General features: G+C 53.2%; 1 protein-coding gene across 5 annotated transcripts in view; it reads right to left on the reverse strand.

The window, feature by feature from the left end:
* Positions 1-26,305, reverse strand: part of ACSF3 (acyl-CoA synthetase family member 3) — a 65,900-nt gene that overhangs the window by 23,813 nt on the left and 15,782 nt on the right. For 4 of the 5 annotated variants that reach the window (XM_075101156.1, XM_075101152.1, XM_075101153.1 and 1 more), the window contains exons 4-7: positions 25,998-26,152; positions 25,368-25,513; positions 19,891-20,003; positions 5,422-5,548 (exon numbers count right to left, since the gene is read on the reverse strand). In XM_075101156.1, coding sequence (XP_074957257.1) covers positions 5,422-5,548; positions 19,891-20,003; positions 25,368-25,513; positions 25,998-26,152 — 541 coding nt within the window. Of the gene's footprint in view, positions 1-46; positions 1,107-5,421; positions 5,549-19,890; positions 20,004-25,367; positions 25,514-25,997; positions 26,153-26,305 lie in introns of those variants that run through there. The other variant, XM_075101155.1, reaches the window with a different exon arrangement.

The following is a 26,305-nucleotide window of genomic DNA, read 5'->3' on the forward strand; positions in this document are numbered from 1 at the left end:
CAGATTCTACTACCAACAAGCTTTCTATCTTCTCCATCCTGACGCATGCATTAAGAGAGTTTTATTCTGACAGATACAATATAGCAATCAATAAAATCTTATTATCTGGAGCTGAGATACATGGATTTGTTGCAGGATTTATGCACTACTTTCAAACCCGGTGCTATTTCACGTCTCAGCCTTAACCTGTAATTGAAAATAAATCTCCCTGAATACACCAGATTCTAATTTTCTGGACGTGTGGGCAAATGTGAACGGAAGCCGGCCTTCCCTCGGGGAGAAGTCTGCTTTCTGATCGTATCACTCCCCCCTGTGCACACCACTGTACTGCCAGATTCCCCCGGGGAAAGCACCTTGCCCGGCCCTGCGCAGGCAGGCAAACGGGCAGCGCCTGGGCACCGCGCTGCGCGGCTCCACCACGCTCCCAAACCCTCCGCCCTCTTGCTCGAGACTCCGGAGCCGCTCGCTGCCTGACAAGCGCTGCCTCCTGGGCAGAGATAACACAATCTGACAGTGCCAGAGCCTGAGCGGCATGAGCATCGCAAAGCTGGCCTGGATGAATAAAGATCAGGGAGCGGGATGACCAGGGAGGCTGGTGTTTGGGTGCTGCTCTCCTCCAGCTCCCGGGGTTTGCTCAGCAGTTGCTCATAGAATCACAGAACGGTTTGGGTTGGGAGGGACCTTTAGAGCCCATCTAGTCCAACCCCCTGCAGTGAGCAGGGACATCTTCAACTAGACCAGGTTGCTCAGAGCCCCGACCAGCCTGACCTGGAATGTTTCCAGGGCTGGGGCATCTCCCACCTCTCTGGGCAATCTCTTCTAGTATGTCACCACCGTCACTGTAAAAAATGTCTTCTTTCCGAATTTTTTTCTTCCATCCTTCCTGCTCAGCGGCATGTGAGTGTGTTTGGAGATCGCCTCTCACCTCGCAGGGCGCGGGACAGCTGGGAAGGTATCGCAGCGACAGGAGACAGACGGCTGTAGGCATTTTTCCTTCGGGTTTGTCTTGGTCTCTGAGGGCTCGGTGCCGCCTGGATGTATGACAGCAGGTGGATACCCAGCAGTCTCCCTGGAAATGGCTGGAGGGGACTTTGATCTAAGCAGCTCTGTCAACAGCGTTAATACAATAAAAATAATCAAATTCACTCAGATGGAAATGAGAGAGACGGAGAGATAGGCAGACAACGGCGCAAATCGGAGGGAATAAAGAGGACGGGAGCAACAGTAAATCACCTTTGCAACACCACGAGTTCAGAAGGTTCTCAAAAGAGCCACGATCTTGAATTCATCAAAAAGTCACTGCAGCATCACGCCTTTTTGCCTGCCTTTTTTTCCCCCTGTAACACATACACATCTACTTGTTCCTTCTCTAACCGGAGGCACAAAATGGGCACGTTTGCAGAGGGGTGCCTGCACAGGCTTCCCGCACGGGGCGCACACGGTGTCCGCCTCCCGTCCCGCCGGGAGGAAACACAGGTCTGCAGTTGTTGCACTAAATGTCTGGTCTTTCCAAGATTTCCCTAGAAACCGAGCAGGGAGCGGCAGGAGCACGCTGCGGAGGGCATGCTCATGGCACAGTCTGTATCGCTGTTTTTCCGTCCGATCACAGAAGGAATGACCATCCCCAATGCTCAACGTGAGGTTGTTTTCTTGGGGAAGACAGTTTCACGGGAGAAAAGGGGATTTTTAATAAAGGAGCTGTCAGTCAGAAAGGAAAATGACTGCTGCCATGTAAGCGTTGGCTCTTTTTGTTTTGTTTTCTATACTTTCTGAAAAAAAAACCCACAATAACTCGATTTACGGGAACAACAACCAGAAACAGAACCGGCCTGAGGAAAGTACTGCAGAAATAAACGACCTGCCGCCAGAAAAGACTTTAAAATTCAAGATTCCCATGTGAGCCTTGCGTTTGAGGAGGCAACCAGAAAAGCTCCCGACGGACCACCTCAGCAGGCGCCTTGCAAGGTCTGAGCACCATCCCTCACCCTGGGGGCCGGTATGGAAGGGAACTGGTGCTCAGACCACGCAAGCCCCGTGCAGCAGCTCCAGGTTAAGTCTGGTCACAAAACGAAAGGGGGCAACGAGCTCCAGGGACCCTTGGCTTTGTGCGTGTAACCCTGAGGGTGGACACCCAGGTAGAGCCCCAAACTGATTATACTCAGCGAAGCCAGCAGGACACGCCACCCCCGGCAGCAACACACGGGGACGGTACGCCCAGAGCCCGCGTTCGGCGCTCAGCATGCGGAGGCATCACACCGCGCTCTGTTTCACAGCACGGCGAGTGCCAACGGCGGGACACCCCTGCCCCACGTGCCCTGTCTCCGTGCGGTGCCACCCCAGAGCAGTGCCCTCCCAGAGACCGACTCCCGACGAGGTGCAGCACGAGCAACATGCTGGGGTTCCCCTTGCAGTAATTATTCTTTATTTGCTGGCCCGCTGTTTTTTCGGATTGCCATTAACAGCGACAGCTGAGGACTTATCCCCACTGTCTCCAAGTTTACCCTCTCCAAACCTCGTCCCTGCCGCAGCTGAGTGCACATTCCCCGTGTCCTCGGGGGATGCGGGGGTCCTGGCCACCGCCTGCGATCACACCAACATCTGCTTTAGGTGACCTGTAGGTCACTTGGTGGGAACCCAGACAAGGGTCCGGCAGCGAGAGGAACGGCTAGCACGGAGTCAGAAATACCATCGCCTGGGGTTTGGGAGCACCATGCACACGCACGCAGCCTCAGCTTTGAAGCGCTGACCTATATGACCTGCAAATGGCAGGCAGAGCGGATGATAGCCTGGAAGCAGCAAGGCTTTGTCTGGCTGGTGTGGCCTGCTAGAACGGTCTCCGCTCCAAAGATACCCACCGCTGCTTAATGGAGGTAATTCACCCTCCAGATCCCAGTTGCTATGGTGGGACACAACCTCCTCGGCTCCCTGAAGAGGTGTTTTACCACCACAGGGACATTTGCTGTCTCTGAATGATCTCCAACAGCAGGGGCAGGCAGGGCAAGGGGTGACGGGGGTCGCTCACTGCACCGCCAGCTAAATGGGGCTTGGGAAGAAAATAGTCCCATCGGCCCGACATCCATGAGAGGCACAGAGTAAGCGGTCAGGAGAGGAATGAAGGAGAGAAAGGCAAAGACAGGGGGAACAAGGGGATGGGGAAGAGAGTTAAAAGCCTGCTGTCCTCCCTAGGCAGCTGCAGGGGATGTTGGGGAGGCAGCCTGGCCAGGGGTCTGCCGCTGGGGGGTCGGCCAGGCACCCCCCGACCCAGCCCAAACTCCCATGCCTGTCTCCACTTTCCCCCCTCCCCTTATTTCTAGCTCTGAGCTTTGCTCAGCTAGTGAAAGGGTTAAGTTTAATTTATACTGATTTCTATTTAATATCATTCTCTCCCCGTAGGAGCCGGCAGCTGTGAGCTGATTGTACTCTCTCATTATGCAGTCTGTATCACTAATGGCCTGTGACAAAGGCATGCCATCTTCCCGGCCTTACCCCCGAGAGCCAATTAAACACACATACTCCCTTCCTGTTTGCAGCACATTACAATGAAATTAAACTGAATTTCAAAATCATTTTCTCCTAAAGACATCTCTTTGCAATAATTAATGCATGCTATTCCTTTGCATCTGAAATATTCATCAGGAGTGTTGACTAAAAAAATTTTTAAAGCTGATTGCCCTGCACCCTGCACATCGCCTGATGATGCTCCAGTCCCAGCCTGCGGCACCCGCCCAGGATGGGAACCCGCGGTGACACTGCCGGCAGGGCAGCTCCACGTCTGCTTCGGGATAACAGTAATAATAAATCACAGCTTCTTCAAGAACCGTAAATAAATAAGATTACACAGAAGGCATCAGAAACCCAGCCTGGCTCCCGACTCGATGGCACTGCTAACGCACAGAAGAGGGGAACGGGAACGTCAGAGCTGTGTATATGTTAAGGTTAGGCAGAAATGAGCCACCTCGCCCCTCCGCACTGCCAAGATTAATGGGCGGTCGGGCTCGGTGCAGGCAGGCAAACGCGCTGCCCGTATTCACCCCGCTGCCCAAACGGCTCCCGGCCCGCGGGAAGGTGGGCACGCCGAGATACCAACCGGCAGCCGGGGCCAGGGCCTGCCAACCCGTCCCGCGGCTGGTTTGGTATTTAATCTAAATTGCGGAACAGCGCCGGGAGACAGGAACCTCTGACCGCTCGCCACGCCACGCGCGGGGCGGGAGGCGTAATTTGAAGCACATAACTTATTCATGGCCTGTCACATCTACTCCGTTTGGGAAAGGTCTTCAGCCTGCTCATCCCACGCGATGGGCAGGGTTAGCCGTGAGTTCTCCTCTGAGAACTTGCCGTCCCAGCCACAGCAGCTGGACAGTCCCGCCAGCATCTCCTGCTATCGCAGGATAACAGGATCTTTTGTCTGTTTGCAAAGATTTGATAAAACCATCATTTTGCTGTTTGCAAAGATTTGATAAAACCGACCGAGGTGAGCACGGGACCCACCTGCAATTTTATTATTATTATTAGGGTATTATCTTGTGGTGAAATTTGATTTGAAAGAAGCAAATACCAGGGGTGTTCCCATCCCTGGAAACATTTCACGTTTCAGAAACATTTCTCTTAGTTGAAAGGGAACGGCAAATCCTGAGAAAACCCAGAAAAAGAAACATTTCCTTGGCATTTCCAGAGTGTATCATACAAAAATAAAATGAGCCTTGGTTTCAAACTAAAACGCCTCTTTATTTGGAAGACTCAGACCTTTCACTTCAAAAAATGTTCTGGCAATTTCAAAACCCCTTCCTGAACCGCTCCCACACCGAAGGCACCTACTGAGATTTTTCCCCAGAAAGTTCAGCTTTCCATCGACGAGTATTTTCTGATCAACAAATGACGGTTCCCTGAAAAGCTCCCACGCGACTCCAGTGGCCAAGCCCACGACCCCAGCCCACCCCATGCGGCCACACTTCCCACGCTCACGGCTTCGACCCTACACACCTTGTCTTTAAATGCTCAGTCATGACCTGGAGCACAAAATTCCCCGCAGACACCCCGCCGGCGGCGGGAGGGGAGGCAGGACGGATCCAGCTCCTGGGAGCTTAGTGGGGGTTTTCCACTGACGTGGTCCCCATGTAAGTTAAGTTAAATCCCACCCATCTGCAAAATTTAAGTTCCCAGAAAAGATTAAGTACCTGTGTATTATGATCACAAGGAAGCAACCCCAAACATACCCCAATATTTGGCTAATTATAGCCAACGCAAGCGAAGCCCCTCCCTGAGACCAGCATTTGGAAGCAGGTCCAGCCCGCACCCCCAGCCGGGCTGGCATCCCCCACCTACAAACCCCCCCTCCAGCAGCTGGGAAACCTCGGGGGCCGAACCGGAGCTGCTGCCCCCCTCTCCCCTCTGCCAGACGCCGCAGGGAAGCCACGGCAGTACCTGTTTTGAACCAGCCGTCGGGCGTGAAGGCGTCTGCTGTTTCTCTGGGTCTGTTCCAGTACTCGCGGAAGACAGAGGGTCCCTTCACGAGCAGCTCCCCTTCTTGGCCCTCGAGACCCGGTGTCACCTAGAACAAGCACACAGTGAATGCATCCTGGGGAGTAGCAGCATGCGGTCGCCCCTGCAGCCGCACCGCCGCCTGCCCTCCAGCACCACGGTTTGCTACGCAGCACGGTGGGGGACAGGCAGGACCCATGCCAGGCACCCTCCCAGCCTTTACCAACCTCCGACGCAGCCTGCCCGCCTGCAGGACCTCTTTCCTCAGGTGGAAGGGTTCACTTAAGTGCCTTTGATACCCAAAAGCACTGAAAATATACATCTGTGTTATATGAAAACAAGAACTGCCATCCTGGAAGCGCAGTCCAGGCAGGCTGATGCCTTCCAGCTGCTGGCAAAGGAGAGGAGCAGTCTCGCAGGCAAATATGTGGGAAATACTCTTGGGAAAGGGATGGTCCTTTCTGACCCATTGATGGCCTGATGCAGGCAGGCTTCACAAGAGCCCTCTGCGCCCTGCTCCCATCGCAGCACCCATCAGCCTCTGCCAGGGTCAGGTTCTCTCCCTGAAAATAATTTGGTAAAACCCCCCCCATCCCCACTTGCTGCCCTCGGAGGCTCAGCAGGGTCTGGGGAGTGGGATGCTGGGGAGGCATCAGCACAGACAGCATGTTGTGCTTTGCAAACTCCAGGCACCCCGATCAGGGCACCCACCCACTCAGGGAGCCCCTCTCCCGTCTCTCTTGGGCAAGACTGCCTTTCCCCATGGCGGAGGCTCCCAGGGACAGATAAAAGCATGTCACTGTGGCTGCCTCCTGAGAGACCCACGCATCCCTGACAACTCAGCGGCCCGTCCCCGGAGCGCTGCCGCCCTCCAGGCCTGTGTATCTCACAGCGAAAGGGTGAGTGGATGGCTCAGCCACGGAAACAGCAGCCGCAGGGGACACTGGCCACCAGCTGCACTGCTTGGCACTGGCAGCAACCTCCTGCTGGGCTGGCAGCGGCAAAGCCCTGCCCTCCCCGGGGAATGGAGGCACAGCCACCGTCCCACAGCGGCTGGCAGAGCAGGTCCTCGTCTGACGTTGAAGGCACCACCACCGCTCACCCTAGATGTACTAGATTTGCAGTGTCCTTGGGGATGAGGACCATCCTCCTGCCTGCCACAGCTGGGTGATGTGGCCGGGAGGCAGGGGACGATGCGCTCCCGTGGCTGTGCCACGCTGCTGTCTGCTCTGTTGATAGAGAGAAAGCTTCACTTTCCAAAACTGTCAATCTAACACTTCTTTTTTTTCTCCTGAGGAGGTGGCAGGAAACACCATCTGATTCGTTCTCGCGGACACGCGGCTCCTTTCAGGCTCGCGGGAAGGCAACGGTTGTAGTGACAACTCGGTACCCTGAAAACCTGCACGGGCAGGTTTTCTACAGCAACAAAACAAATATCCTGCTGTTTTGGAAACTGGAGAATTGCAGGAAAGTCACAGACTTGCCTGACATCTCCCCTGCATGTACATGGCTCTGTAATCATAAGGAGGCAGGCAGGCTGCGAGATGAGGCACTAGAGAGGCAGGAACGTCGCACCGCTCGTCAGACTGTGTTAACCTAAAGTCCTTTGCAGGGAAGATGCGCAAAGCCACCCCCGGGATGGAAGGTCACTGCGAGATGTGCTTGTGCACGTCGCTCCATCCCTTCGCAGGGAACATCCCGGTAACGGGAACTCTGAGCCGCTTTGTACTTGAGCTGCCGCAACATGGACGAGATACATCTGGGACCCCGAAAGTCAGCAATGCCAGAAACGCAGCCGCGAGGGAAAGCAGTAATAGCAGTGCTGGAGCGCCAGACAGAATCCCAGGGCAGGGCAGGCTTCGTGTCTCTGTGCAGCCTTTGATGGAAACAAAGCTTCTCTAATGGAAAACGCTTCGAAAGCTGCTTTTAAGGCCCAATTTTTAAGTAATTTCTTCCTGATGTCCTGTCTTGGAGGTGACATAGGGCTCTCTGCACACACAGCCCAGGCACTTCTACAGAATCACCTGAATTCCTCCGTGTCTCATGGCCTGGGCTGAGCCCCCCGAGCCCTGGCTGTGCACCATCTCTGCTGCCTGGAAGATGCTGCAGGAGAAAAAAGTCACCAGCGCTGACGACAGGAGTTTCTCTGAGCGATGGTGAGGATGGTGCTGGATGAGTTCTCCCTTGGGAATCTGAAAGAGGGAGCCTGAGGACCAGACTATCCACAAGCAGGACAGCACAGGGAAACCTGAGGTCCGGGAGAGCCCAGGACCTGCAGCAGCAAAAGGGCGAGAGGCACAAAGCCTGCGTCAGCAAGTGTGGCAGGGACGTGGTGGGTGATGCAGAGGGACCAGCAAGGCAGGGTTTCAGTGCTGTTATAGAGGCTGCACGTAGTTTTACACAGTGGCTATTTCTTCTTGCTCCTTTTCCTGCTGGTCCAGCCACAGCATCACAAAACAAGCAACCTCCCTGCGCACCTTAGTGCCTCGGTGTTCGTGGTGCCAGATTTGCAGATCAGGTAGCGCAGCCCTTACAACCCTGCCAGCAACGCCTCTTCTCCCGGGGGGGGCAACCCCACAACACTCCCGCCCCTGCAAACCCCGCTGGATCCCATCTGCCCCATCTCAGCCACAGATAACCAACTATCGCAACTGCCCTCACGTTAGAGGCATTTTAATTACTAGCGTGAGCCTCCAAAGTCAATCCCTTGAGCCATCGGGCTTCCTCCAACTCCCCCGAAAGAGCTGGGGAAGAGGTGGCGGAGGTAAGGTCGGTGAGAACCTGCAAACAGCTGCCCGAGCTTCATCTACAGATCCCGCCAGATTTTTGTCTTTTCCTCGTCAGTGCTCAACGCAAGAACAGGTGTATATTTGGCTACTACAAACGCCTTCAGCCCCGGCCTGCGCGGCTGAGCCCTGCCCTGGGCAGGCGTTGCACAGTGCCAGCCGGCAGCGCCGGATACTGCCCTACCTGCGCCGTGCCCCGGCTCGGAGCAGCAGAGCTGCCCCAGGGACCAATCCTGCACAGTGTTTACCTGCACGCTGCGATGTCTTGTGTGAATCAAGCCTTGAACCAGCTCCAAATTTCTTGTCATATCAACTCAAATTTTGGCAGCGGCTCAACCCACATCTTATCTCGAGCAGAGCTCCTTGGCAGCAGGCACCTCCCTGTTGTGTAATTTAATGATGTTATGGCTGGCTTGCAAACAGTAAAACAGAAAGGCCGTGACGTTATCTTAATAGGATTTTGCTTGCTGAACTCCGAATGTCACTGGCGCTGCTCCCCAGCGTAGCAGAGGGGACGCAAACCACCCCGGCGCCAGCAGCTTCTGCTGCTTGCAAACAGCATAAATTAGAATTCAAGGTTCACGGCATTTATCTCCTACAACCCCTCGCATCTGATCCCTGCTAAAATCCCACGTACACCAAGCTAGCTGGCTGCTAACCTGCTCTGAAAGCGGGGTTTTTGTGGCAGCAGAGCGGCTGGTGTGTTTGTTTCCTTTCTCCGTCAAACCTCAGCGGCACCCGTTGCCGATACACCGGATCGACATTGCAAGCAGCTGCTGAAAGCATCAGATTGCTAATTGCACAGATATCCTCCTCTCCTAGTGCCATATTTTAACACACGTTTCAACTGCTTTAATGCATTCGAGCAACTTTAACACCCAGGCTCAGCGGGCCCCCAAAGGTTGCTGCTTGATAGCTTTCTGCTGTAAAACCGCTCCGGCGAGTTGAGCTGGGCCAGCCGGCGTACAAGATAAGATTACATTTTCCACGCATGAAAATAAAAGGTTGTAATAAATCCTTTGAAGGAGTAAATCTGGGTGATTATAACACACATATTTTTCCTGCTTCCATTTTACCTCTTTATTGGGATGAAGCGAGGGCAGTTTGTAAATAGCTGGGAATCCCCGCTTGGCAAGCGGCCCTGGGATTTGTTCAAAGTGGCCATTTGTTTTCTTGCGGTCTCTGATATACACTGCCCCGCGCTCCCCCGGGAACTGCGGGAGGGGAGCTTGTAATGGACTTTAACGGAATTAGGGGCTTTTATGGAGGCAGGCTCAGAGCGGCATGTCTTTTGCTGGAAAGCAGAGGAGGCTGCGGATTCCTAAGCAGAAACATGTGGAAGACACAGAGCGAAAGCTGGAAGGCGAGGCTTGTAACGGGAGGTAATAACTTGTTATTGGGCTGATAAAATCAGCAGGAAGGCAGACAAGCTGTAGGGAAAAAAAACCCCAAACACCTTCTTCAGGTTGCAAACAGTAGCTTTCAGGGGGATGCATTTAACGCCTGCCAGACCCCTCCGTCCCCCTAAAAAATAATAATCTCGGCCTCTTTCCTGGGTGAGCACCGAAGGCTGCAGATCAGAGCATCTTCCCTCAGGAGGGACCTTAAAATGGACCCTGCAACTCTTGCGCCCCAGAAGCACGAGGCAGTGCATCTGCAGATGAGTGGTTTACCTGGATGGGGCGAAGTGGAGCAAGGCGGTGCAAGGGGCTCTTCTGGCCCTGCAGATCTCGCATGATTTTTCTTTTCCCTACTTGTACTCCTATCCCTGGGCCCCCACTCGTTCCTACCCAGCCGCAGCCTGCTTTCCGACTCCTCCGCAGTCCTTGCTCCGTGAAGAAGCAGTTCCCCGCGGCCAACCCCACTCCTGCAGCTCCCACCACCCTGGGCCCTGAGCAGCCCAGCCTCCCTCACCACCACAGCTGCCAGAGCAGCGGAGAGCAGCCCGGGGCCTGCGCGGGCTGGGCACCATCATGGATGCAACCAAGAAAAGCAAAAGCGTTTATATTTGTGGGGAGGAGGGAAATGTTTCTGCAGCCCTGCCTCCCCTGCCACAGCCCTGGTGTGCTGCTCAGCCTGGAAGTGCTTGGCACTTTTCCCCACCTTGTAAATAAGTGATTACTGTGATCAAAATAATTAAGCAACCTAGCCTTTAAGTGACTAATAGAAGACCGTAATTTATACGTGTGAGGTTTATGGAAGTGATGGAGCCCTTTTAGCAGTTCTTGCAGAGTAGTAACTTTTTCGGGTTTGTTTGTTTTTTTTAAAAACATACCAGAGCATGGAAAATAATACAATGAAACGTGAAGGACTGCTCCACCTTCCCCCCCTGCCCCGCACCCCAGGGCCGAGCTGCGGCGCACGGATGCCCTTGCCACGCTCACCACCGCGCTGCTGCAGAAGCTTACCTGCCACCAGCGCTTCCAGACACGCTCCCTGCCCCTCGTGAGACCACTCACTCAACCCCTTCAAGATTCCGGTGATCCGGAGAGCGCCGCAATACAGCAGAGCCTTGCCCCAACGTGGACTCCAACAGCTGAGCCCCCACTGACCTGGAGGAAGCATGGGAGCTCCAGGCTTTGCCCAGCCCCTGCTTTTCCAGACCCGGGGATCACGCTACCTCCAGGACTGGTGTGGTGGGTGATGAGGGAGGTGAGGACATACTCACCTGCCTCCTAAAAGGAAGCTGGAGACCAACAATCCGCTTGACAGTGCCTTTTAATCACTGCCTCCCTGGGCCAGATTTGAATGGATGTCCTAGAGGTGCGAGGCTTGCTAAAGCATTACCAAATTCCCAGGCAATCTGAACGCTTATGCACACTCATAATTAAAAATTCCCTGCTAAGTTGCATGGTTTTGTAAAAGCATTGTCATTCCTCTGAGCTCCGTGTCCTGCAGCATCCTGCAGAAGGCAAGCAGGAGGCAATTTAGACACAGAACAATTTTCCTCCTGCTGGAAAAAGGCAGATTTCTGCTCCTCAGGGACACAGTACAGAGAAAGAGAAGAAAAAAAAAACCCAACCAAAAAACCCCAAGCCCAGACTGTAATCTATGAGGCCACATTTCACATCTGTTTTTGCAATGTTAACTTTTATAAAAGAGCTGAGAATAACACAATCAATTTACTTTTCATTTTGGAGGGTTATAAATTTAAAAGCAAGGCTGGTGCACGGTGGAGCTGGAACACAAACTTATTTTCAAAAAACCCAACCCTCTACTTACGGCAAATGTTCCTCCACTGAAAACAAAAGTGATTGTATATATTTTTAGGCAATACTGATTTTTAAAAGTTACCAGACTGATTAACTCCAGATGACCCCAAAAGAACCACAGAAAACAACCCAAGTTTGGGAAAGGTCAGTCCTCCCCACAGTTATTCCACAGACCCGAAACTTCTTGATCTATATTAACACCATAAATTAGACGTGTAACAATATTCCAGAAACGCCAACAGCACTCCACGCTGCTGTTCTCATCCCTCTTGTTTGCAGGCTTCAGAAGATAATAAACGAGGCGAGATGTCAGCACATCTTCCCACTCCCTCAGCTCTCTTCATTAGAGAAAGGCTCCTGACGTGCCCTCGCAACGCCCGCTCTGATTTTGCGCTCGGGGGCAGGCAGAGGACCAGGCAAGGATTCAATTAGTGGCCCACCTTCGGTTCATTTTTCATAAGCCTCACTTAAAAGTCGAGGTCAGGGAGGTTGTGATGTGCTGTGACTACAGATGATCGCGTTGCCCGAGAACCTCTAATTGCTTCCCCGTGCTAAGCCATCCCATGGCAGCCGGTGCCTCCTCCCTTTGACTGGAAGCACTCTGGGGCAGAGACTTTCCCCTTTTTCCTTCCCATCTCTGCTTCTGCATCTCCCCCACCACGTCCAGGGCTCTTTGGCAAACACCTCCAAGACATGCTACAGCAGCAACAGCCTCCATGACCCCACAGAGGTCCAGCCAGCATATGACGAGAGGAGGCAGGCTGTGAGTATGTGGGCTGAACCCACAGCTCGGGACTGAGGTGTGAGGTTGGAAAAACTGAGTAGAAACAAGCACCAGTGACTGTGTGGGCAGGAGACCTGCGGTCATCCCACGTCTCTCATCACCAGACACGAACACCCCGGTCTTCCAGGGTTGAAGACCAAAACCAGCCATGACGGGACTAGAAAGGAATCCACCCCTTGGCCCTCATGTTGGGAGAGCCAAGACTGCCAGCCTGGTGAAGGGCACCAAGGACACACATCCCAAGTCTTCCCCTCACCACCAAGGGGGACTGAAAGCATAAAACAATAATAGAGAGATCAATACAGATTTTGAGGGTGCTGTGACAAAGGGTAGCTCAAAGGAAACGCTCGGGGAAAGAGGGTTCTTGGCAGATGGATTCAGTTTGAATGTGCAAGGAAATAGTCTTCTGGGATCAAGGCTGCTCCTCTGGTAAGAAAAGTTTTCAGCTGAGAAACAAGGGGACGTAACCTCTGCCTCCACTTTTACTACCAGGAAGAAATGAAATACAGCTACGGCCAAAAAATAAATAAAAAAAACCAGAGGACAGACAGAAAGAAGGAAGGAGACAGAAGTACGTATGAGAATGCAGTTACTGACTGAGTTGACCAAGGAACTGGATGTGATCAATGAGAAGCAGCTAAATTGTTTCTATAGTAATGAAAGCAGCCTGGGCAACGAAGTGAAGAAACTTGAATTCCTTGGGCAGGACACAAACCAGGATACTGAGGGGAGGAACATGGTGAAACAGAAATCGTAACTGGAATCTACACAGCTGAGGTGTCCAACACTGCGAGGCCTTTGGAAGGAGCTTTTGGAAGAAGCAGAGGCAAATGGAAAATAGGAAAAAACGCAGCGTGAGTTTACCAAAGGCGGATTGTCCCAGAAAACCTCAGGACTGATGCTCCAGATAGAAGAAAAGCAGCAGATCTAATTGAGGCTGCCTTCATCAACCTATTCCCCACATTGCCTGCCTGAGAGGTGGCAACTGACGGGGAGAGATCACGGGGTTGAGAGCAGGATCCATGAGGTGGGCAAAGACCCGGCAGGGGAGATGAAGCCCCAAGCATCCCGCAAGCCCCTCTGGTAGCCGGGCAGCCTTGTCAGCCAGCCTTCGGCTCTCTGTAGCTCAACTTGAATTTCACCCCAAGTCCCAAGTAACAGCTCGCCCCGGAATCAGCAGCTTGCTGTCCTGGTGAAGGCTTCCGACGAGGCTTCAGCACCATACAGCACATCCTGCGCCTCCAGCACCGAGCTGTTGATGGGAGATGGAACTGGGATGCTGGAGGTAAGGTTCACCATCGAGGGACCTGCGGGAGGTACCGGTACATGAGGATGGGATGCAGCAGGGACAAGAAAACAGATGAAAAATTGTGCCATTGGGAGGAGAGATATTCTGGAAGAGTAGGAGCACTGAGGACAAGGAATAAACTGTTTTATGCTGAGGGTGGCTGCCTGGGACAGCAGAGGCGGGCCTCCCTGGGACAGGAGGTCACATCCCCACCAGCACGTTCTTACCTGCCCATTGTCAGGAACGCCAGCCACAGCTGGCAGGTGCCTATCTCTAGCCTCAGGAGCTACACGCAGGAGAAAAGCCAGGTACACTCGCACCAGCCGTTTCAAAATACCTGGATGGATGAGATGAGGAGACACCATACGAGAGCTGCACGTGCAACAGCACCTGCACGCGGGTCCTGGCCCAGAGAGGTGCCAAGTAGCCAAGCCCATGGGAGCAGCTGTCGTGGTGCCTAGACCTTGGAGGAAGCCTCCAAGACAAACCTGGCAGCTCAGCGATGACCAAGCACCTCCCCACTGGTTCTCCAGAGATCTGGGATGAACGTGCGTGAGGTGGAGCCACTCCTGGTCCCCTCCCCACAGGGGCATCAACGGCCAAGACCTCCAGCCTTAACAAAGGGTGATGGTGCCAGCTGCCCCCAACGCCCGCAGCCCCGCGGAGGTGCTGGCAACGAGCAGCAAGCTGCTAGCAGATGGCAGAGATACAGAGAACACGGAGAAGAGGGGCCAGGAGATGCTGGTGGCTTTCTAGAGGGATGGCCGCAGCCGAGCCGGTTCCCATCCAGGACGACAGCTTGCATATGGATAAACAACGAGATAATTACAACCTTTGCGGGGGGAGAAAAGCCCATGGCTGCAGTGTCCTCCTGCTGCCAGCTCCTGCAACCCATGCGTCCCACACGGCTCCCTCCGCAGCCTCATCACGAGAAAATCACTCGCCATAAAAGCCCTGGCTAGAGCACTGCATTAGATACAGCTGTGAAACTGTTTATCTATTGATAGACCCCTATTGTCAGGGACTAGGGTTTGGCTTTCGTGCGAGCGAGCAATTTGGAAAAGGGAAAAAAAAAAAAAATCCAACAAAAATGACAACACAAAAAACCTACCAACCAACAAACAAACAAATAAAGAAGGAGAGAGACAATACCCGACAGCTCGCAGGGTTTCCAGGCCTCTGCCAGCTGGGAAGCTAAGCGTATGAAATATGCATCGCACTGAACAAAGCAAACTGAAACGTTCGGCGCTGGAGAGCTGTAACCCTTTCCTGTGCACCAGAGGCAGGCACAGAGACAGAGATCCCTGGGCTGCTGAGAAGTTAAGGGCAAAAAAAAGACCAGGAGAAAAAGCATCTGGGGCTGTGGGTAAGGAGGAGCGCTGACAGCTTCCCCTACCCCAAAACCCAGACTCTTTGGGTAAAGCACCTGATCCTATAGGATCAGACGAGCTCAACAGGCAGCTGCCTAATGCAGGTTAAACATTTAGGAATGGCTTTGGACATGAGCAAGAGCTGGGATGGCTCAAAAGAGGGGAAGCTGCTGCTGTCCCCTGATGTCCACTTCCACAGCTCTGCTCCCCAGGGATGTCCCAGAGGAGGAGCACTTCCCCGAGCACTCGAAGGACAGCATGTCTCCAGGGGACCACGCTGTGCACCGCCACGCTCCTGCACGGGGAGGAGGTGGGGGACACTGTCAGGCTGGAGCCCGGAGCTGCCGTGACAGGCCGCCACCTGCCCACGCTGCCCCACGGCAGGTGGTCCTGTCCCACGCCAGGTTGCAGAGCATCCTCAGCTGGGAACGGACCGTGCAGCGAGTGCGTCAGGCTGGAGCACATTGTTTTGGTGTTGGTGGTGGCAGTGCAGCTTCATCCTTCTGCCTATCACCCAAGGGGAAATGTAAAACCAAGCCTGGGCAGTGAACAGGACAAGGGAGAAAGCAGCGCAGGGCACCGATCGCACGCAGCTCCATGTCAGCTCAGGAAACCAGCTCGCAGCCCCAGGGTGCAGCAACAATTAGCACGGAAGCGGCACGAGCGCCAGCTAGGAAACCTGAGCAAACTGGATGCAACGGAGCACGAGGCTCGTGAGAGCTGCAAGGAGATCGGAGGGCTGCAGCACATGCACGAAAGGAATCCAGCACTCTAATCAAGGGAAGGGAGAAAATGAAGGGAAGAACAGAGATCCAGCAAACTTTCAGCTAAGTAGATTATTGATCTTCAGGGCGTGCCAGAAACCAGCTTTGCAAATTACAGCAGTCCCCTGCTGCAAGCTCAGGCAGTTACCGGATGGCAAAGCAGAAATGTTCCCCACCTCCCCACTCCCGCCACCCACACGCCTTCCTCTGCCACCGCCGAGATGCTGCCGAGCTCCTGTTTACATCTCACTGCGGCAGGACGCGCAAATGCGTCCAAAGGGTGACAATGTGAATGGAAATGGCGCGATCCCCCAGCATCTAATGGGAGAGACGGTGTTAGTGGGGAAAAAAAACAGCTCAAAGTCTGTCATCTTCTGATGTTGAGAGGCAGCAGAAGGCAGAAACCTCAGCCCAACGCGAGCAGCAAAGGCGGTGACCTTGCGAGGCTCCGTACAGCTAAGCAAATAATTTCCTTGGCAAAGGCTCTTTCTGCTTGCAGTCAGGAGGGTTTCTGCACAGCAGAGCCGAGGTGTGAACGCCTTGCAGATTGCCCTGACAATGCGCCTAACCCCCGGCACGAAGATCACCTACTCGCGGGAGCCGAGAGGCTGGTGAGAAGAGACGTCCTGGAGCCCAACTCCTACCGGGGTGCTCAGCATCCTGCCAGATGTGCCCCACCGTGCTCCCCCTTAGCCCTCAACGCTGCCAGGCACCGCTGCCCCGCGGCACGGCCGCCCCATGGCACGGCCCCGTGCCCCCACCACGGCCGGGACCAGCTCCGGCTTGGCAGTTTCATTATTATCTGTGCAGCGGCACAGATGTGCACCGAGCCTTCCGTGTACGGAGAGGGGTCCCTGCCCTCAGAGCTGTATCACTGAAGCAGACGGCAGGCGCTCCCTGTGCTGGCCCGGCTGCCGGGAGGTGTTTATTTCCAGCAATCCACTATGTGACATTTGGTAATTTTTTATAGCATCAATGCCAAACCAGGGAGAAACACCTGGAGCAGGGATGGGGCCGGGTACGCTCGTATCAAACCCGGGCAGAGCGGGCGCTGGGAGGGCTGCGTGCCTCCTGCCACCGGCCCCACCACCGCTGCCCTTCCACCGGGACCCCTCTGTCTCTGCTGGGTCCACACCACAGACCACCCAGCCCTCAATCAAGCAACGTGATGTAAGCCTCAGAGCCCTCCTGCAAGGGAGGTGAAGAAATATGAGTTTATCCCTTCTCATAAGAGGCAAGGAAAAGGCCATGCCAGGGTTGTCCTGTGGCACAGGCAGGGAGGGTGACACCAACAGGGGATTCTCATCCCGGGGACAGCCCCTGCGCCATGGAGGAGGTGATTTTAAACAAAGCCAGGCCTTTCTTTGACTGGTGGAGCGTGATAAGCACTCGGACTGTCAGACCCTCCTTGTTTTAAATAAATTCCACTGACGTACTCTCTTCTGACATAAATTATTAACCGAGCATGATGCACGCAGTGTGCCAGCAGCAGCATCTCAGGGCAGGAACGGGCAGCAGGTGAGGCCTTCCGCCCGCAACTGCAGTTGTGAAGGAGTTAAATTACACCATGGCTGGGAGAAGGTGTGCCACCACGGCTGCCACCTGCCCGCCGGCACAGCCACGCGATGGAAAGTCACACTCCGTACCCAGGCCACAGAAAAACCAAACTCCTGGCATCACCACGCGCCCGTCTGTGCCAAGACATGCTGAGAGTGGGGACCGTTTTTCCCACCTCATTATGGCCCCTCTGACAGTCGCAGGGACAGAGGCAGCTGGCTCTGCTCTGCTCCTGGAAATGCTGTGGATGGCCTGGAGGTGCCCAGCCAGCTGCTGTCCCTAGGGTGGACCAAGCAGATGGGACCATTTCTCTCCCTTCAGCCTGAAGAAACTCCCAGTTAAGCTGGGACAAGGGGCAAGGTGGGTGAGATGGGAACAGCCTTTCAGAGAGGGACCAATCCTTCAGCCAACGCCCAGAGGCAAACTCTACCACCTCCCCACACCCTCCCCCAGCTGATGTCTTGAGAATTCACCAGAACAGTCAAAAAAACCCCAAGGGAAAGCCCGACAGAAGCCAGCCATCAGCAGGGGGCGTGGGGCCAACACCAGCGCTGGTGGGAGCTCCTGAGAGCACGGGGAGACATCGGTGTGGACCTCAGCCACCCGCGCTGGGGGCTGAAGGGTGTATGTGAGAAACGGCTGGGATAAAAGGGTAATTCCTCTGCCCCAAATATGAAGTCAAGCAGCCTGAAGCCAGAAAAAAAGAGTTACGCGAGTCTCAGCTCTCTGAAGCCCTGGGGGTGGTGGGCTTCCAGCACCAGACACAGGTCATCTGGGCTCCCTTTCTTCTCCACTCACTCAACACAAACAGAAGGAAGGGGAAAGAGTATTGAAAGAAGACATTACGTAATTTTTCCTTTCATAATTCAGAAGAACAACGTCCACATCATTTCATACTGGAAGTAGCTGCACTTTGGGGATTCTTATGTCTGAGACCTAATTTTTAAAGCGCCTAGAAATCCCTTAGGGTAAAAAAAAAGCATTATAGAATCATTATTAAAATGGACACGTTATATTTCACATCTCAGCTCCACACAAGTGGAAGAAAAAGGCCAACAAGATCTCCAGGATGAGGGGACAATACCCTAACACATTAACACTCATCCAGTGAAGGAGTAAAAAGGGGACAAGGCTTCCTACGTGTTGAGTGCTGCACCGGAGCGGCCACTCCAGGTCTCCTGCTTTGCCCACCGCTCAGCCACGCCACAGCGCTGACACAGAATAAAGCCCAGCAAACCTGTTTTTCTCCTAATAAAAGTCACAATCCCTGGGCAGAGCGGTCCCGCTCAGCTCTCCCCTGGGCTCATTTTGCATGTCTAGGGTGGGTCCAGAGCCCTGTTATGGCACCAGAACGCAGAACACAACCTGCTGCAGCCTGACCGCAACCCACACAGGGGGCTGCCCACGGTCCCGCTGGCTCCTCCGGCTGCCAGCCCAGATAATCGAGAGGAAAAAAAACAGGCTTTCTTGAGCTTTTTCACCAGTGCTTACACCAGCAGTGTCTCTGAGTATACCCTGCCACAGACCGGGAAGCTGCTTTCGAACCCTTGGCGCATACGTGGCTAGATAAGAAGCTATTTCCCCAGAGGAACAAGTGAAGGCATGTATTTCAGGTTGGATCTCATGCCTGCCTGTCTCCCACCCACACAGCACGCGACTGCTGGTGTCATTTCTCTTGCACACACAGCATCTATCTACTCTGCCGAGCCCGTACATCACCTGGCTATTGATCTGCCAGAAGCGACGTGACCCGCACCCGCAATGAGGGTGTGAAGGAGATGTGGCAGGAATGCAGACCCCGGTTAGCCGTTTCTGTGGGCAGAGGCAGCACGACACCCCAGACCTCAGGCTGGGGGCTACTTCTGCAGCGGGGAACACACAGCACCCCAACAAGGGGGCAACTCATGGGGAAAGGGGCCCAACCGCTCCACCATCAAGGACACCCAACTTCTGGGATACCAGAACTGCTGGTGCAGACATCATGTGGCAGCTGGAGCTTGGCACGGAGCTGGACTTTCATGGAAACCTGATGGGTTTCCCCCTGCGCCTTTCTGAAACGAATGCAACCCCCCAAGGCCCCCAGTCCTGCCTTTCCAATTCTCACTGCTAAAAACCTGTGAAATAAACACAGACCCCATTTCTAGATTTTCCAGCCCTCATCCTCTCCTCCAGACTATTTAGTGACTCTTTCGACCAGAGTAGGGTCCCCCCAAGTTCCTGTCAACACCTTTTTCTTACCTTCTGCAGTAGACGTCAACTTTCTGACATGGCTGTCAAAGGCCAGGCACTGCTTAACCCATCACCTTCCTCTGGGCCATCAACAGCCTCAGCAGACACAATATCATCTTCCTATACCATAGCCCATAGCCCTTATACCATAGCTTTCCCCTCCCACCCCCATGCAGGGGGATGTTCTCTCTCAGATGTGGTTCTCTGCAGACAAGGACAACACTTCTGTGGTCCATAAAGTACCACGGCTATACATAGTAAGCCATAAAAAAATACAAGAAAGAGAAAACTCTAAATAGCATCACTGAGTCCCTGGGAATAACAGCAGAGCAAGCCTTAATCTTTGGGGCTTCAAAGGGCTGGGGAGGAGAGAACTTTTCCCGAGACAAAGTGAAGCAGCAGAGAACATGGCTGAGCACTACCTGGGTGTTGTCTTCATCTCCCTGAGCGTGGATGGTATAGGAACGACCACCATTTTTCAAGGTCTCGGTGGCGATGCGCACTTCCACCCCTGGAAGCGGGGTGCCCACAGAACCTGCGAAGGAAAACAAGACTGAAACGGTGGCCAGCCTCTGGGAAACAACAAAATCAAGGATGCAAAAGAGCAGCTGCTCGTCTATCAATGGCATCTGCAGACTGTGCTGGCACTAAAGTGCTTCCTAGCAGGGGGTTACCCTTCAGGAAGGCTTCGATCACATCGCATGTCTGCAAGCAAATGTCACTGCAGTGCAATACGGTGTTGTTCGCTGAGCAGGCAGTGTTGGAAATGCCTGGGAAAACAAATGTATCTCCAGCCCTGAACAGTCTCTCTTGGCCAGTCTTTGAAGACATCAGCACAGCTTCGTAGCTCAGTAATGAAGCTGTCTTTCAAGAAAAAAAAAGGCACCATGAAACCTACACAAAGATGTGAAAATAAAGAGCACGATGATTACCACAGTGGCTCACTGCTTCTCTATAGCCTGGACCTGACAGAGAAGGCAAAGGCTTAACAGTGTGAGAATTGCAAGGGATTATCTCAGTTTTATGAGGCATCAATACACTGTATATAAAACATCATAGGAGAAAAGCAGAGATCAAAACCACACCGTTCTTCCACAGGTTTCAATTTTCAAAGCCATGGAATACAACACAGTGTCACGAACAACTGCTATTAAGCTCCAAGATGGCCCTGTGACCCAGCCCTCCCCAACCTGCACCCCTCCCACCCCTTGGTTTAGTGCACGCTCTTCTTGTTGAGCATCTGAAAGCACAGAAGAAAGGGCAGCTTTGTTCCTGTGACCTCTGTCTGATGGGGAGCTCCAGGCTCAGCAGCAACCAGTTGTGGGCATCTGCTGGCTCAGCAGGTTTCGCTCTGCATCTCAATGGCACGAGACGGCTCTTGCTGCAAGATGAAGCCCGTGACTTTCATCCCCTGCAAGCCAGGAGCAGCGAGCGCGCAAACCTGCTCAGGGTGCAGAGAGACGTCAGCACAGAGCGACCTGTGGCTCGGGAGGACGGGACAGGTCAAGGCTTAAACTGGTAAGTTTATTCTTTATTTTAAGAGATTTTTTTCCCGCCCCCTCTGGAGAGTCTCCAGTTGGTGGGGCTTTCTGGCTCCACTGGTCAGGCAGCCCGATCAACCCAAGGTTGGAAAGTCCTTAGAGCAGGGCGTGAAGGACCTGGAGCCCAGTGCTGTCTTCTCCTTGTTGTCTGATTTCCAGGCATTTGGGTTCAAGTGGCATTTTCCCTAGCCTGGTCTTGTTCTCCTGTTCAAGCCCTGGAGATCCAGTATCTGTGACATCATGATTTTGTTTGCTACATTGGTCAGTTGCCATGGAAATCGATATGTCGTCGTAGCCCAGATTTATGGCATCCCTGCAGGATCAGCTAAGAGCAGATGGGCTATGAGGGAGTGAGATTTTATTGCAGCAAAACTACCCGAACAATTAGCAAATCTGGCAAGAAATAAACAGAAAGGGACGTGGCAGTTCTGTGATGTGTCTGTTCAGCCTGAAATTGCCTTCGGCGTTCAGGTCAGCCAACACACAGCCAGGTCCTTCTCTTACCACAGGCATTGCTTGGGCTGCTCTCATCTCATGGCCAGACAGTGCCAGGAATTGGAGACAGAGGACTGCTGCAGGGTAAGGAAGGAGAAGCATGTGGTAGGAGAAGTCACCCGGGAAGTGCCCTGAGGGGCCACGTAGAGGTATTTATGTACTTTAAACAGTCTGGTACCTGCCACGGAGAACTCCAGGAGGACTCGAAAAGCAAGTTAGAGGTGGAAAACACACCAAATGTTTGCACATTGTGCTTGCTTGAAGCCACCTTCTAGATTTCTAGGAGAACATTTTCTCCAGTGTGAAAAATGCCTTGTGTGGACAGCCTCCAACCTGCCTGCGAGACGCGGCAAGGGACAGCAGGCAGACGCTGCAAAGCCAGTCTCGCAAAGCTCACGGAGGGAGCAGTAACCAGTGCAATGAACTGCCACAGGCTCTCACAGATTTGTCATCTCTGGAAGCCTTCAAATCGAGATCAGATGGATGCCTTCCTGGAAGATGCTTCTTCCCTGTATGCAAGCTACTGACAGTGCAGAAACAGACTGATTCATGGGCAGCAGGACTAAATGGTTAGTGCCCACTCCTAGTCTCAGTCTTGGAGAATGAAACAGCAAAGATCAGCACAGTGCTGTCAAACAAATCTGAAGACACAGAGAGGGCAACGTGTTTCCCATACAGTGTTTCAGATCACCATTACAGATACTTCCTACTTGGCTGAAGTAAAACCAACATGTCAAGTCAGTCCCTCGTGAGGAGCTGTTTCCTTATATTTGGAAATATGGTTTTATATCTGCCCTGGAAAAGGCTTTCTGGTATTCAGGAAAAATGACAAACATGGAAATCAACACCTGTAGAGACTGAAAGTGGTCACAATGTTGACTGGAACTACACAAACCTGACAGTAGTAATAAAATTTGTGCAAAGACAATGACTCAAGCTTCTCGGGCCCATCTGCCATGTCAAGATACACGCTGTGCCGACTCCAACAGGTCAGCGCAAGGTTGAGCCCGTTCCCAAAGGATCGGTACTGGAGGTCCTGACTTCACCGAGACCGCAACTGGGGGTGATCAGAGGGGGGTCAACACTCAGCACTGGCTTCCTTTCATCCCCAGCCATAACCCTGAGGGGAAACTGGGGAGAGATCCCTGCTCCTTCCCTTCTTGCTCCCTCCCAGCTCTCTCCAATTTGCAGACTCCTGAATGTTAAGAAATGCTGGCAACATGCCCGCGGTGTCAGCTCAGCCGGCATCAGCCAGGCTGCAGTCAGGAAGGAGTGACACTATTATTCTTCCACCGGTTCTCCTCTCTGTTTAAAAAAAAGTTGTCAGCTCTTCCTAGATAAATTTAATTGGCCCTGCGGTCTGTGTCCTTCGGTGTCTGGGGACTTCGATGCTGTTATGTGCGGTGGTGTCCTGGGAGAATTGAAACAGGCCAACGATAAGGCACTCAACGATCTCACTGTCAACAATACACGGAGTCCCCGCTGTAGGAGCTATTAGCTGCCTCTGATCTAAACCTCCAATTAAAGTGGTGATTAGGCCCAGTGAGGCATTCTCCATCCATGAATTATTCATCTCCCTTCACAGTAACAGCACCAGGGGGATTAGAATGAGAGCTGGTGAAAACAGAGGCATTTTAAGCAGGGTTTTAACTATATACAAGCAAACATTTATCTTTCAAATCTTTCATGTTTTCTTCTTCTGGAAATTAAAGCCTCCCCCCCTCCTCGCCCCTTCAGACCTGTGCTGTGGGTGGAGAGCAGTGCCACGCCACCAGAGACAGCACTGGTGACACGGGTGGACTCGGCCCTTCCCCAGCCACACCAAGAAGGTGAAAGCGGGCGAGGGAAGCCCCAGCACCTCTCCTCAGAGGCTCACGAAGCAGCAGAGAAGGACGTGTGCTGCTTCCACTCCAGGAGAGCGACCTCCTCTGGCACGTGTGAGGATCCCTGGACTTACCCACAGGGCAAAGCGCCACGCTTGCGGCACTTCTTTACTTCTTTTTCAGAATAAAGCCAGTAATCGCTTTGGCCAGCACATGGGTCTTTGGTCACCACTGCCTGGCATCTGTCCCTGTAACACCGGTGCCATCTGAGCTCTTTTCTCTGGACACTTCACTCCTCCTCCTGCCCAGCCTCTGTTCCCAGCCCATCACTGCCTTTCTCAGTTGACTCTCTCACGCAGGATGCTCGGTGGTACCTGGTGACCTTACATCCCAGCCTCTAATGGGGTACTATATCAAAAGCTTTTTCACAGCTCCAGTAAATTATGCCTCAGCTTCACCCATCTGCTTCCCAGCTGACACTTCCTGAAATAAATCAATCAAGCCTATTCAATTATAGCCCTCTTTCTGTAAGGTCTCTTGCTGATTCACACCTTTGTGAGATGCTTCTCTCCCCTCTTGGGGCTGCACCGAGCCCCTGGACAGCAGCTGGAGTGACAGTCAGCTGGCCTTTATCCCCAGCCACTCCGCTCGTAGCTGCAGAATAGGATTTGTCCCCAGCTCCCCTGCAGACCCCCGTACCCTCAGGGACCCTGTCCCAGCTCTGTTCAGGATCATGGCCATCCAGCTCTGCAGTAGGAGCTGCCCTTCTGGGTGCCAACGTCTGTCTTGCCCATGTTGCTTTCAATCCTATTTCCTTCTGTCTCCTGCGAGACTTCTAGAGCCTCCACTCATTTCCCCTTCTGAAGATGAATGAAGAGCAACTTTAACCAGGCCACGGGGACATCCAAATGATCTCTGCACCGCTACCCTGCAGCGTGGGGCTCATGGAGAGCTGGAGCTCGTGCAGGTGGGAATCTCATTTCCCTGCCTGCTTCCCTCTCCTGCCTGCAGGGATGGGGCTTCTGGGGGAAGGGGACACAGGCTGAGCTGTGGGAGCTACAGCTACTCTGCAGAAGTAAACTAGAGTGTGCATTTCAGCCCGCCCGAGCTGTTCTCAGACTGAGGAGCTAGTGCTAGGGAGCTGTGGTTTCTCCTCTCCCTGTGTGATCCCCACAGGGGCACTGGGGAGGGACTGGGTTGCTGTGGGAAGCCACAAGCCCAGGACAGCCCCCCTGCATAACGCTGGTCCCACAAGACACCGAAGACCAAGACAGTGCATATGGTGCCATGCACGTGCAGACAGCACGTGGGGAGGAGAAGGTAGCATAGTGGTGGGCTGGGTTGCTTGGCAGACAGATGGCCACGTTTTTAACCAAAGGGAGGGTGGGGGCATTTCATATTTTTAATGTTTCAGATCAATTTATTTCTAGGTTACATAAACCACAGATATTGAGAGGAGTCACAAAGGGTAGCTAAGAGAAGCGAGGAAAGACAAGGAGAGAACAGAACCAGAGTGTACAACGAGGTGTGACAATTTCTAATTCCTGAAGAGTCAAGAAACTTGCACTAAAATAAAGTGAACAGACATCCTATTTTAAATGTTCAGTACCAATCGGTTGGACATGAACTGCTGCGTGGGGAATCCTGTGTCAACACCGCACACGAATACAACTTCACCGAGCAGGAGCTGAAGATGCAGTCCCATTTGGACATAATAAAGCATCAATACGGACTCTGCCTCCTGAGCAGAACCAGCGTGGGCAGGTCAGCGTGCACTGCTGTGAGCTCTGCACACACACCTTTGCCAATCCACCATGGCCAGTGATCCCAGGGAAACCCACCGGCCACTTCCCACACACCCACGGCCCCCTCCTGGCTTCCCAATGCCCATTCCCGTGCCAGCCTCACTGTTCCTACTGTAGCCTGCTCCTCAATCATGACAAGCGGTGATTAGATGGGTACTCTCTGCGATGACAAAAAACCAAGAACACTTCACAGCCAAATGCCTCCCAACAGTGTGCACCCTCTAGAGACTCCTACCTGGGACACGGACTCCATGCAAAGGGTTAGAAAGCGCCATCCCAATCTCAGTCATCCCATACCTCTCCAGCAACGTGTGCCCAGTGATGCTCTTCCACTTCTCCAGGACAGGCACGGGCAGGGCTGCTGAGCCTGACACCATTAACCTGATCAGGGAAACCCCGTATAAGAAAGTATCGAAGATCACCTTTGCCCAGGGAATTTGCAGTCTAACACAGGGTTACATAAAGCCTGCTCCTACATAATACCTTAAGCCAGAAGCAGCCCCAGAAGCCTTTTAACCGCTACCAAGGATGTTCCTCACATGAAGAAGATTCTCTGATACAGTTTTAAGTTAAGATGGGACAACTCCTGAATGAGATGCTGCAGTGCAAGCTTGGGTGGAGGACAAAGTCCTTAGTATCATGTCATGTAGGGTGACACATAGAATGAGCACACAGACCCCTTCTGGCTTTACCATGCAAGAGTGGCTCACAATTAAATAATGTCACCCTCGTTCTTGTCAAAGAGACGCTAAAGCACAACAACCAGCACCGCAAAGAGGCGATGCTGAAAAGAAACCTCGGCAGATCCACCGCGGGGAAAGCCAGCCACCAGCAGCCCCTGCCCAGACAGGCGTCGCTCACCTACCTGATGTTCTCCCGGCAAAAGGCGTGCACAAAATCCTGGACTTGCGGCTGAGAGAAATGCTTGTCATAATACTCTATCAGCTTGGCATAGATAGTGGGCACTGCCATGAAGACACTGATACGGGGAGCTTGGGAGCTTAGGAACTTGTTCCAAACCTGGAAAGGAAGGGAACATACACATATCAAAATACACCTCAACGTAAAGCGTAGAAGGAAGTGATCGCCATCGCTGTCACGCTAACTCCTCAGCACCTTTGAAGAGGTTCACAAGTGAGGGCTCTGCAAACACCCTGTGGGGCAGTGAGCCCC

Source organism: Phalacrocorax aristotelis, chromosome 8, assembly GCF_949628215.1.
Source record: "Phalacrocorax aristotelis chromosome 8, bGulAri2.1, whole genome shotgun sequence".
Taxonomy (NCBI): domain Eukaryota; kingdom Metazoa; phylum Chordata; class Aves; order Suliformes; family Phalacrocoracidae; genus Phalacrocorax; species Phalacrocorax aristotelis.